The sequence below is a fragment of the Amphiura filiformis genome, chromosome 3 (assembly GCF_039555335.1).
Source record: "Amphiura filiformis chromosome 3, Afil_fr2py, whole genome shotgun sequence".
NCBI lineage: Eukaryota > Metazoa > Echinodermata > Ophiuroidea > Amphilepidida > Amphiuridae > Amphiura > Amphiura filiformis.
The window spans coordinates 6,895,120-6,909,499 of NC_092630.1; the positions used below are offsets into that span (position 1 = coordinate 6,895,120).

The 14,380-nt window shown below is 35.6% G+C and overlaps 1 protein-coding gene across 1 annotated transcript in view; it reads right to left on the bottom strand.

The window, feature by feature from the left end:
- The window catches only part of LOC140147040 (phosducin-like protein), a 113,389-nt gene that overhangs the window by 67,913 nt on the left and 31,096 nt on the right, over nt 1-14,380 (bottom strand). The window contains exons 7-8 of the mRNA XM_072168813.1: nt 12,532-12,645; nt 7,379-7,503 (exon numbers count right to left, since the gene is read on the bottom strand). Coding sequence (XP_072024914.1) covers nt 7,379-7,503; nt 12,532-12,645 — 239 coding nt within the window. The remainder of the gene's footprint in view (nt 1-7,378; nt 7,504-12,531; nt 12,646-14,380) is intronic.

Here is a 14,380-nt window from a genome sequence, read left to right on the forward strand (position 1 = left end):
CAAAAGTTATGTATATTATTGGGGCAAGGAATCCAATTACTACACTGGAATTTCAGTGACTCAAGACAAGCGGTTCATTGTTTATGATAAGAAAAGAGGTACCGCTAGAATGTACCTCGTTTCCTATCATATATACTGAACCGCTTGTCTTAAGTCACTGAAATTTCAGTGTAGTAATTGGATTCCTTGCCCCTATAATAATATACATAACTTTTGTTACCAGTGTGTTATTATTTTTGAGAAAATGCAAAAATAGTCACAAATTTACTACAGGGTGTAGTACCCCTTGTTGTACCAAAAGTAGCAAAAATCATGGTTCATATGGGTTTATTATTGTTGTCTTTCTTCATTGGTGAATATCTAGATTGAAAGTTTTATAAATAGCTATATGCCTTTCAATAGTTTGAAATAGCAACATAGGCCGCTTAAAAGAAAAAGTGCAGAAAAAATAAAAGAAAAATATTTGCAAGAAAGGAGTTTCACTGATTGGGCATTAACCAGAGCCTATAATATGCGGTATAATCCTCACAGGGCATACATGAGAACCGTTTTAAGCCCATACACTTCTTATATACGAGACTGATTGACTTGAAATACTGATTGGGAGTTCTCTCTCTAATTGTTGATATTTTTCTTTTTACTAAGATAAGAACAAAATACCGAAACCTTTTAAAACCCTTGAGAGGTTGAAAATCTAATGCAGCAAGCATTTTTCATTTTTCAATATATAAAGTCTTTCTTCAGATGTTTTGACAAGAATTAGTTAAGCTTAACATGGGATTTTGGGAGTAAGATGAGTGAACCTCCTGAAAATGAAAGATAAACATCTTTAAAGGTATGTAAACAGATCTTTCAATGAATATGTTGCTTTTCAATATTTGCTGAGTGACTTTTTTGGAAACAAAATATACCTTTTCTGGGATTTTGTAAAAATTTGAAAGAATCTGTAATTGAGGGCAAATACAGGTAATGCTACAGGGTTTCCTTAAAGGAACATAATAGTAAATTTTGACGCCCAAAACCTAAGACCAACATAACCATATAAAAATCCTGACCTGCTGCTGAAATCAACTTGAAACTGTTTTCTTCATGTTTTTTTTTAAGTACAATAGCCCAATAGCGCACCCTCTAATTGTAGTAGCAGGTGTGCCTTTGATTCCATCACATGCGTTATTTTAGTTGCCTTCATACATGGGCAATTCTTTTTAGGATATTGCTCACCTCAACTGAACTTGTTAAACTTTTGGTTTAAAAACCTCTAATGTATGGTTATCATTTAAGAACAGGGTGTCCCTGAAACTTAAGAACACTGAAATAAGACGTCAAACTCAAGTCAAAGATGTGAAACTCAAAGAAGCAAAATGGAGATGGGCAGGTCACCTTGCATAAAGGGAAGATAACAGATGGACTAAATGACTTACAGAATGGCTACAAAAACCAGGGAAAAGATCAAGAAGACAGAAGAGGAGGTCAGAAGAGGAGGTGCATGCTTGACGACATTACTGCCTACATGGGACCTACATGGACAAGAAATGCAAGAGACAGAGAACAGTGGAAGAATCATGAAGAGGGCTATGTGGTGGTGTCCCTGAAAGAACTGTATCGTCAGAAAATTAATTTTTTGGTTACTTTAACGCATAAACCAAACATAACTAAATAACCCATGTGGTTGAGGAATATATTAGCTATCACATACTTTTTGAATTTTGACAATTGACCACACCGTTTTTTAAATAAAAGAAATTTACAAAACTACCTCATTTTCAACCTGTTCCACAGAGTCAAATATCTATCAATGACAATAGACGCCTCATGAGCTGATGATGCGCAGTGATTAGCACTCCCAATACAGATCATTGATTGATAATTGAATCTGTAGAAAGGTTTGAAAATGAGGGAGTTTCGAACATTCTTATATATCAAGCACGGTGAGGTCAATTGTCAAAATCAAAAAGTATGTTGTAGCTGATTTATTCCTCAACTACACCAGCTATTTAGTTATGTTTAGTTGTGGGGTTAAAAAATACCTAAACAATTTTAAAAGTTTCCCGCGATACAGTTCGTTCAGGAACACCCTGTATATCAAAATCCCAGATCAAAATTGAAATCTATATAACCTCTGAAAACATTGGTACTGATACATTGGTACATTTTAAAACAAGATTTCTTCTCATATTTCTATCCTGTCAAAACAGGTTTTCCTTGTTGTGTTACCTAGACGACTCACTTATCAGATGAAAAGTATGAAATATATTCCATGTTTATTTAGCTATATATACATGTAATTGAGTATCTTATAATCTTATCTCTGATACCCAGGGCTTAGATTCAGCAATCACCTGGTGCAAATTACATGATATACATAAACAAGCAGCAGACAAGATGTAACAAAAACTATACTTGTCCAAATGTCATCATGTAAATTTTAGCCTATGTATATTTTAGCCTTTATATAAAACATCACATGAATACAAAGATTTCAGCGACCAATATTATAGTGACATTTTCTTTTGAGAAGTTTGTGCGGCAATAAATACATAAAATTATAAAGCAACAAAATGATAAGATAAACATCTAATTCATTGAAATGATAGCAGACATGTTGCAAAAAAAAGTGCAGTGATTTAAGTGCGCTAAGCACAGGCACAACGCCTAGACGTTGATTCACAAGCCTCAGCACACTTTACACAAAGTGTGCTGCACCTTGTCCAATCTGGTCTAATTGGACAAGTTATTAGAACAGGTCAGTCAGGGGCTTTGGAAGATTTTCACAACATGGGGGGCTGATAAAACCAAAATTTTGTTGATGACCTAAACATTTGACAAAAAATAGGTCAAAAACAATCATTTTTCTGTTACCTGACCATTTTTTATGTCACTTGGTATTCGAGAGGGGGGCTGAATTGGCTGATGCGTATTCAAGCCCTACACACAAATTATTGAGGAGGCTGAGCCCCCACTAGCCCCCTCCCCATGTTCTGAAGCAGGCGGCGAGCGGCATGAAGGGCGGAGAGAGACGGCAAAACCGCTCAGCCATATGGCATTTTCCATACTCGGTTAGTTTTGTGGGGTTCATTATCAAACCCCAACGATTTTAGCTTGTATTAATACTATTTTACATAGGCCTACTTGTTTGTGATATTTTAAGCATTTTAAAATTAATCCCATTCAATTACACGGTTGACAACGGAAATTTACTGAATTTAGAGAATTTGTGGCGCTGATCACTACCTGTTCTGAAGCATATGTAGGTTAAGGTTAAGCATGAGCCTTGCTAATACAGCATCTTCATACTTCTTTCATTATTAATATTATTTTACAAATATCAATACAATCTCCAGACAATTAACATAAAATGCAATTAAAAGTGCCGACAAAATCATTTTAGAGCCATACACAATTCTATAAATATCTCCACTCAAAATGGCAGTTACTTACACTACATACCTGCGACTATAAAAACTTATATATTCTAATAAACTTTTGTGAATTGCACATTTAATGCATTGCCAAGAGTGAGTGAGTTTTTTTCCCACCAGGGAAATTCTATGCAATCACTTGCTTTGTTAACCTATAAAAAAACCAATACAGAAATGCCAAACATTACTGGTGCACAAGCACATAGTGTTCAGGGTTGCCATAATAATCAGCCCAAATGTGCAGCAACCAACATGACAATGTGGGGCAGATGGAATTGAGGTAGCCCAATTTCCAGTCAAAGGAAAATAAACCACCCAAAATCAATATATTTGGGTGCTTTAAACTGAATTTAGCTAAGAAACCACCCAAATGAGTGAATTTAGGAAAGAAACCATCCAAATGAGTGAGATCCCAATCTGTTACTTGACTACACTTCCTTTCCGCATTAACAGAGTTTGGCTATAAAAGAAAATATAGCTTTCTAGAGAGTAAACAAAATGTTATTTTCAAAGGCTGCAAAAATTGCCCAATGATAATAAAGGGACATTATCAGTAAAGGAACATTGAGAGATCCGTCAATCCCAAACTATTTATGGCTCTTTTAGAATATTTACTCAAGTAATCACTAACCCTTACAAATAAGCTAGACATTGCATTTTCATGCCAAGCCAGACCAATTTTATTTTGGTATGTCTCGGTAGAAAGAATAATGTGTGAATTCAAAAGGGACGCGATCTCAAAGACTAGATTTAACTTTCAAATTTCGTGAAAGGAAAAAAGAAGGTTTACGGGTATTTTCCTGATTTATCAACCTTCACCTTTTTTTATAAACAACTTCAGAAAATTGTACATATTTCTTTTGTCCTCAATAAATCTTGAAAAGTCCCTATAAACTTGCTTATTCTGTAGCGCGGCAAGCCACTTGAAACTAGCCCAAATTGTGCGGTTAAGATACTTCATGGCAACACTGATAATGTTACTGGATCGATGTTACAGGATCTGTTTCCACATGAATCAACACATGTGTATAGGAGACAAAAATAGCGCAATTTAGCCACGGTAATTGGAACCAGTCTGGTGTGAGGGTTAATTTGAGAAACGCAAGTTCAAATTCAACCTTTTGATTAGGTGCCATTGAAATGGGAAACTCAATGCTTGTGTGGAAAACAGGGTATTATTTCTGATATTGATGGATTATAATATGCTAGTGGTGTGAGTAAGGTGAATAAAGATGGATGGAGTAAGTTTAGGGATGATAATTAAAGATGAGATACAGATGAAGATTAAGATTTTTTTTTTAATCAAATTTAAATTGTAAGAACTAAAACTGGTAACTGTTTGTAAAGCACTTCAACATGATATACATCTTATTATTCTTGACATATGCTTTCTTCCTCAAGCTGACTGCATGAAGCAGTTGAAACATTATGTCATGATCCTGACATAGAGCTATGTCATGATCATGACATAGAGCACTGATTCTGTAATGCCAGCAGTCACATTGTACAACCCACATCAAGTCTACAAATCAACTCTCATTAGTCCATCCTAGTGTGTCTGATAATCAAACATGATTGCATTAAAACCCAATACTGACGGTCAACTTAACCCATAATGTTCTCAACCTTGTCTGCACTGGCTGACAAATATATTGGGTTAGAGATGTAGCACAGGGATTCTCAATCATATTTGCTTGTGGGCCACAGAGGGCCAAAATCATTTCTAAGATCTGTCCTTGTTTGGCTATATGTTAACTGCATGTTTCAGAGCTGTTCATGAGGGCCAACTACAATTGGTCGGCAGGTCGGATCTGGCCCGCAGGCTACCTACTGTCACTACTGAGTGAGAACCCCTGATGTACATAAAGGGCATCAAACTTGATTCAAGGGTCACATAATTGTATGACTTTGTATTTATTTATGATGCTATAGTCTATATAACTACATCCAGTCAGCGGCACTAGCTTTGAAGTTCAGCACAGCACAGCATTGGATTAGCGTTGTTTCTTGCGTCAACTTTGATCGTGTGCATGAAAGTATATACGAGTATATACACGCACCAAGTAATGCAGAAGACGCTGAACTTCAAAGCTAGTGCTGCTGACTGGAAGTAGATATACAGACTATATGACAATGTGTTTGGGCACCGAGTATAACAACTGCCCTCCTCTCCTCTTCTATCTGTTGAAATTATGCACATAACTATTATTATAGTCTATCACTCAGTATAAACCAACATTAATGGTGGATTTGGGGGAAGGGTAGCACAAAACTGAACACCACTTATAATTAATATTAATAGTACAGACATGGGGTAGGCAGGTAAAAAATGATGGTTTTAGGTTTACAATAAAGAAGGACCCATAGGCATGTTTGCACAAATATATATGCAAACCAAACGCTTCTATAAAACAATACATTTTGGGTACTGTGGAAAAAGAAAACAAATAACCATACAGATCTACATGTCCAAGGTTCCTGCCATTGATTAGTACAAACAAGACAGGGATTTGAACCCCTGGGGTCTGGGATTTGTAGTGGACATGAACCCCTGGGTCTGTGGTTCAAGTCCCTGCCCAGGCAGGAATGTTCCAAGTTTGTTCTCCAGACTTATCTAGCTATGCATGGTATGTTTACATTGTAATTTTCAGTTAAAATATTCTACATGTAGTATATTATAAGATGTGTGGTTCTTTTTCTCTCTTGCATGCAGATCATACAATTCTACAGTACCAGAATCTGTGCCACTTACAGTACTGGACAAATTGAGTTATTTTGCCATCAGTGCTGCCACTAGTTGGCAGTGTGAAGTGAGATTCACCAGTCATCAATTCTATAGCCAATAATGTGTGCTTCTATTAGCAACATGTGTATGGTTTGTAATCAGAAATGCATGTTAAATATTAACATGAAGTGTGCACCTACTTAACCATCGCACTGACAAAATCATTTGGAAAGCTTGTTGTAGCATTATTATTGAGCAGAAAATTGCTCCAATAATGAAGACTTTTTACATAAACACATGCCACTTTATAGAAAAAACACCAACATTACTACCAATACAAATATACATGCATTAATACATATTGCTAACAAATTGAAACCTTCCTGACATGTTTTATGTTGGTCTTTTGATCACTTGTCAAGTGATCTAACAACAAGTGATCTAAAGACTGACCCAGTTACTTGCACCTAATATTGACAGACACATTGTTCAAACTGAAACCTAGTATGTGGATGCAAGATGGATGCCAACAATAGCTCCCCTAAAGTAAGTATCTTGAAAAATGATAAATTCCGATTCTACACAAGTTAAGTGAAAACCAGTGTTCTGTGTGTGTGTTTTTAATCACACAAGTAGGGACAAAATAACATAACAAGACCCTAGGGCCAATATTATAATGTACAACCTACAATTTGCCAACAAAACCACTGAATGGCAGCTACTGTATACACATATAGATGCATACCCTGATCATGTTGTGGGCAGTCACCTGATAACCTCATTGTTTCTCTTTACTCTACCATCCTTTTCCCCAGGGCTAGTAAAATGCATTGGCTACTCCAGCTGAAATACAGGCACCTCATATGGAAGACATGACCTTAATCTTCTACACAGGGTGTGTGAATATCACATGGAGTTGCCTGAATGGGTGACTCCGTTTGAAATCTACACCCCCTGTGTGGGAGATAAAGATCATGTCTTCCATAGGGGGTGTATGGATTTTAACTTGGCTCGCCAATTCCCCTACCTAATACATCATCCACTCTGCCTGAATGGGTGACTCCATTTGAAATCTACACCCCCTGTGTGGGAGATAAAGATCATGTCTTCCATAGGGGTGTATGGATTTTAACTTGGCTAGCCTATTCTCCTTCCTAATACATCATCTACTCTACTTTTCCCCAGGGTTAGTAAAATGCATTCCCTCTCCTAATACATCATCCAATATACTTACTCTTGTAGAAAGCTTTCAACATCCATGGCAAAGAAGTCATCACCTAGCTGATCCGATACCCGTACAAAGTTACCAATTAATTGCCCTCCTTTGTAGACGAGTAATGCGGGAACGCCACCCTGTGTCTGTAATACAAGAGACGAAAGAACGCCAACTGATGAATGAAGAAGGAAAAACCTTCATGAAAATTTAATGATCAAAGAAAAACAACCATCTGTAAATCTTATGGGTATATATCAAATCCCTTATACATAACACAAGACAAAATGTGATGTGATCAAGCTAAATGGGTTGTTTGTCCCTAATACTGATTTTGAGATATATCCAATAATAATGCTTAAATTCCTTTGTATTTTATTGTTTTAAGCAACACTAAATTGACCATATCTCACAAACGGTAAGTCCATTGTTGATGGATTTTTCATCAAAATATAGCTCTGAAAATGGCGCATATAATGAACTTGAAAACTGAATTTTGGATTTGTGTGACATGCGACTCATTTTGCTCAAGATCGCATCACAAATAACACACAAACTTAATATTTACATATACGTCAAGCTAATCCCACCATACTTGATACATCCATGTTGAAATTTGTTTTCTTTTCTTACCCAAGTAAGCTATTGTTGCACCGAATATACGCCAGGTATACTTGAAACCACAAGTGTGGCTCTGCTTGTTTGTATTACCTAGTTATGAATACTGAGTACCGAAGCTAAAGTAACTTGTACATTTTTTCCCCCACGATGCAATCTTATACGTTCTACTTCAAACTGAAGTATTGCCCCAATTCTGCTTTCATAATACTTGGAACTTCCGGTATGGAGTTAAACGCTACAAAACTCAACAGGAAACAGCAACATTGCAAATTTAAAGCAACAATTACCTTTGTATATATACAATTTTGTTGCAAATTGATAGACATACAGCAAAAGAATTAAGATACCAGTTATGTTCAACCATAGATACTATTTTTAGTATCTATGGTTCAACCATGTATCCTAAACAAAGACATATAAATATGTCAAAATTAAAACCAGCAGCCAACACCTGTACCCTTTAGCTCTAATTTAAGGCCTCATTTGTTGGAACTGGTTGAGAATTAAACAAACAGTGATTGAAATCCAAGGAAGGAAAGAAATTAAAAGTTGCATTATCAATGAAAGCATGGACTGTATTTTCTACAGTCCATGATGAAAGGCACTCCATTACTTTTCTTAGTTAGAGAATACTTTGTGCTTAAGTCAATATATGTGACATGATCAAGAGGAATGAGTCAGATGTCACTAATATCGTTTTTGAGATATTGATAAAAACAGTGTTCAAATTCTTTTGTTTTTTATTGTTTTCAGCCATTGATAAATTGCTCATAAATTGGTAACCAGATGACAGATTTTGATGGGGTTTGCGTAGCATTCGTAAACTGCCAGAAAATGATGTAAAAAACTTCTAATTGAAATTTGCTGACATGTAACTCATTCCCTTGATCATGTCACATATAAGGCATTCATTGGAGCAATCTGCAAAGTACAATTTGCATCTTCCTTTAAAGATTTTGGATCACCATGTTTTATTTCTTGACCAATTTCAATGAACGAGGTCTTAAATCCGAGCTAAGCTGCTGGTTCGAATTATGACGTATCAGTGTTGGTTCAGGATACAAGGGTGAAAATAACTGGTACCTTAATTTTTTTGTTTTCTGTATATGCTTTCTGTATAATGGTGTGATCAAGCAAAATCAGTCTGGCGTAGTCAATTTTCAGTTTTTTACATGATTGTATTTTGCAACTTGAGCTACATTTTGCATAAAACCCATTGAAATTGAACATTTAGTTCCCAAGATATGAACAGTTGAAGTGTTTCCAAAACAATATGCAACAAAATTATTGCATTTCTTAAGCTATATATCTGAAAACACAGATCCTGGAAAGCACACATCCGTCTTCCGACTGATTTTGCTTGATCACATCACTTATATTCGAGTAGTTACATCATACTGGACATAATTCCAAGGAAATTCAAAAAATTCCCAAACATTTGTGAAAATTCTGCTTTGCAAATTACCAGCGTACACAGTTTATACATGTAAAAATAAGTTATTGTTGAAAATTACCCATATTTCTCAATGTGTCAATTAACGATATGACATACTTTCATAATGTATTTTTGGATCCATTTTGACACATCAAATTAATAAGTGTCAAAATGTGTCAGCACCATTTCTGTTGACTGGTTTTGTGAATGATGGCAATTTAGCTGGACACATTAGCTTTAATATTCCATGACAGATGAATACCATAGAGTGATAATATAATATAAATTGTCAGTACTCAGTACAAATTATCATACAGGGATGTGCTACAAACATGAGCCGCATTTTCGTTCTTTTGATATGACTCATTTTTTGTAGACCAATAGTGGTATAATGGGTAATTTTGTCAATTTGTTCTTTTTTTTTTTTTTTTTTGAAAATAGTGCAATTTTGCCTCACTATCTACCAACAATTCGATGAAACACTAAAAAAATTGTGTGAAATAAGGGGGAAAATTTTGACTTTTGGAATATCGATAGGTCCAAATTTCTTGAAAAATTGGTATTATGATAAGTACAGTTTCAGATTCTCACTGAGACCTACCTACCCAAACTTGAGCACCTATGGGATTAATTAATCAAGATCTCTATTGATCCAGATCCAGCCAGTGAGATATTGTTGTATGGCCAGGGTCAATTTTGAGGATTAATTAATGAGCATGGGTACAGTTGCATAGCTAGGACTTTTCCATAAGGTGGAGCAAAGGGGGCAAAGTAACTTTCAAGGGGAGCTTTGATGGAAATGGTCAAAACTGTGTCTAAAAAAAGGCCTAAAATCTTAAATACCGTATTTCGTCAAATAAACGCCCCAAGGGGGGGGGGCGTTTATTGAAGGTCAATTTTAGAACAATAATTCCCGTTAAAATCATTAGGTAAACTTAAAACTCACACTAAAATGACAAACTATGAACTAGAAACACTGACTTCTGGTTCACTTCCGGGTTTCTGATCCAGACTTTCGCCAATTATTGACGCTAATATCGACCATGTGGGCAACTTGGTAAGCTTGCTACACAAGATAGCATGGAAATATCGGCATTTTGGAAACATCTTGGTTGAAAAAAGTGGTGGGGGCATTTATTTGAAGGGGGCGACTATTTGACGAAATACGGTATCAACATTGCACAAGGGGTAAGAGGGGTGGCAAGACTTCTCACATGGGCAGCCTGACCCCCTGGCTACGCCACTGCATGGGTAGCACTTTTACATCTGACTTATTGAACATGCCCATAAACATGTTATAAAATCCACTTTACAATAAACATGCACAAAAATCTGAACCAAATCAACCCCCAAGCCAGGCATTTAATGGTGAAAGTACTGCATAAAACAGAAAAATCCAATTATGAATTAAATTGCCTTGTAGTAGCAAATCGAGCCGTAAATGAACCGTAGATCATGTTGCACAAATAAGATTTCTAGATGCTGCCCAGGAATCGGGAAGCATTACGCATGGCAACACAATCAAAGAGTAGTCTGGAATAAGCCCGCAATATTTAATGAAGACATGACTAATATATAAAACGCATTTCATATTCTATTATCTTAGCTTTAACATTCAATCATTTTGGGCTATTCCATTTAAAATCTGCATTCCCCCTGTGGAAGATTTTGGAAATATCTAACACATGGGGAGTATGAATTTCAAATGGAATGAACACATAAGCAGCTCTATTTGAATTTCATACACCCTCTGAGAAAGATTCAGCCTGAATCTTCCACTGAGGGAGGGTGTGTTTCAAATGGAACTGCTAATATGTTCATTCCTTTTGAAATCCATACTCCCCCTGTGGAACATATTTCCAAAACCTTCCACAGGGGGAGTGTCGATTTTAAATGGAATAACTCATTTCACCTGCAAGCACTCTGTTATGTATAGCAACCAAAATGCATTTATGTAACCTGATACATGTATTGTATATATTTTTTTTTAATGAAAAAATAAAAGAAATATGAAACATCTACCATCTGTTATCTTGTTTTCATCATAAATCACTTTTAACTGACATTTATGATAATGGTAGGAAGAAGCGCCGATTTATCATAACTAAACAGCTTAGACCAATATAATAGATAACAGGATGATTTCATTTTAAGCACACATTACACTTCTTGAGAGAGAAATCAAAATACAAATCTGCTTCACGGTTCTTTGATGGCATGTAGATTGTAGAACTATATTAATTTTAAAGAAAAGTTGAACACTGATGGAGCTATTCATCTTTTAAATCTTGTTTGCATCTCTACAAGTGGCATTAAAACAAAATGAGTAACATATCGCAAGGAAATTTTTAAAGCTATTTTTGATCTTGAAATGAAAGGAATAACTCATGTTATTGGGCTAAGTTAGATTAAAAATGTAAATAGCGCCCTCAATTTTCACACAAATATACAGTTTATAGAATAAAATTTACCACAAAAGGCAGAAAAAGGTAAAAAAAATTGTTAAGAAAATAAAATCTAAGTTAAAAAGTAGCTAAAATATTTTTTGCGTATATAAGCGTGATAGTCATTGTATTGTAAAGGTCTAGAATGGAAAATTAAATATTAATAAATGTTCACATGAAGCAGACGTGGCTTTTGGTATAAAGATACATGTATCTAACCCTCCATCAAGAATCGCTGCATCAATTCATGCAAAACAAAATTTCCTGTTTTCTGTTAATAAATCATATCAAATTAACTCAATATAAAATTGGGAAGCAAAGACATACAGTATTGTCTGTAATAGATGTTCTCCCTCTAATAAATGCACCCCACATAATTTTTCATTTAAAAAGAATAAGATTGACTGAAATGCACAAATTTCTATGTCACATATGAGTGAATAAGCTTAAACTGGCATCAGTGCTGGCATTCACAATCGCTAAATTGCATGGACAACTCCTATTCTAACTTATATGTCCATCGCCACAATTTTTAGCTTTCTTCACTGAAAATTTACTTCTAATGAATGCCTCCCAATCAAAAAAATTCCATGCCCAAGGCATTTATTACAGACAATACTGCATTTGAACTGCAATCCAGGAAATGTGTTCCTTATGAATAATCTAATACTCACAAAGTTTTTACTAAGGTCCACATCATTGGCATCTACTATGCAGAACTTGACGTGTGGGTACTCTGCTGCCAAACACTGAAAGCAACCATTCAATGCTGCACATGCTGGAATAAGCTGAAAAACATAAAAGTAAGGTATTGATTATTAATATTAGTGTGAAAAGTGGTGAAGTTTCATGGAATATACTGTGAAAGTGAACCATTTTGTGGTGATTTATATTTCATGCTCTGCCTATTTTTAAATGCTTTTTCTTGCTTGTAAACTTTAAATTTTAAGATTCCTTTATTGACATGTACACAAATGAATATACTCCCACATTTTTATTTTCACTGAACTGCTTAGAAACATTCCAACTTCTGGTTCTTGCAAAGAAACTAGTCTATACTATGATCAGCTCGTATTAGACGAGAACTGTTCGGTTTTTGTTACTGCACGAGTCAACATAGTCCCAACTTACGCCGGCGTAAATTCACAAAAGCGTGCGTCAGTCACGCAACACGCAAAGCACAGTTCGCATAGATACTGCGCACACCTATGTGTACGCCATTCTATATTAATTCACGATGTTATGATTCCCGCCTATTACGAGCTGATCAGAGTATAGGACAATTTGGATTTATATCCCCATCAAAGATATTATACCCAAAGATTACAGACTCAAAATTGCACCATACCTTTAACACCATGGTAAATTGGCCCCACAGAGGAGAGAGAAAACAGAGAGCGTACCACCTGTCCCCGCGTATTGTATACGGTGAGTTCTCGCATATTCATTTTTGCAGTGTAAACGAACACGTAATTAGAAGTCGGCTTCATGATGGTAATTTGAAACATGGGCAAGTGATGGCATAAAATTTTAATTCACAATTTGTTTTGAAGTCGACTACCGTGTAAACACCCCGTCAAGAAATAATTTATGCTAATCCTTAGTCGCAATCTGAATTCGATGTCGCAATTGAAGTTTACTTCTCTCTGTGTAAACGGGGTCTTAGACAGTTAATATTTGTATACCATTATATGTACTGATTAGCATGTATTATTGACACAATATGTGATGATCAAACATTTCGTTCTCTTTAGCATTCTTGCCGGGCATGTGAATAACAAATGTGGAGGTACGCTGTTGCCCCTCCTCTGTATTATGGAAAATTACACATTTTCCCACATTTTGTGAGAACAATCAGTGGGTAATGATTTTATCCTTTAGCATGTTTAGTGAACATGAATTCTATAATTATCTTCCAACTTATTGGTTAAGTTTGGTGAAGAAGTTTAGTTTGGTAATCTTGCTGCAAAGTAATTCAATATGTTACGTTATGTTACACATGAGGAGTACGGAAGTGGTGCAGAAAATATTACCCGTGTTATCTCATAAATATTCACATTTCAGTATAAAAATTATTCATATGCACTGTTCCAAAAAATTAATTTAGATCAGCGGGCAGGAGTACACAGGTAAAACAGATTTTCATCCAAGGGGTTGCAGTGAATAAGCCTTGGCGATATTGTTCCCAGAAACCATGCTTAACAAACACAGGGCACCAAGATATATCAAAGGAGATGTGAGCTTTTCAATTTTCAAAAGGATTAACTTGAGCAAGTTCATCGAAAAATAAAAATGAGTTATTATCAAACTGATCTAATGGTGTTTACTGATCAAGTCTGGCAGCAGTTAGGCAAACTATTTTATACATAATATCACTGCATTTCAAATCCATACACCCCTAAATCCATACACCCCCTATGGACATGATGGAATACATGACCTTAAATCTATCACACAGGGGAGTAGATTTCAAATGGAGTCACCCATTCAGGTAATCCTATTTGAAATTCACACTCGCTGTGT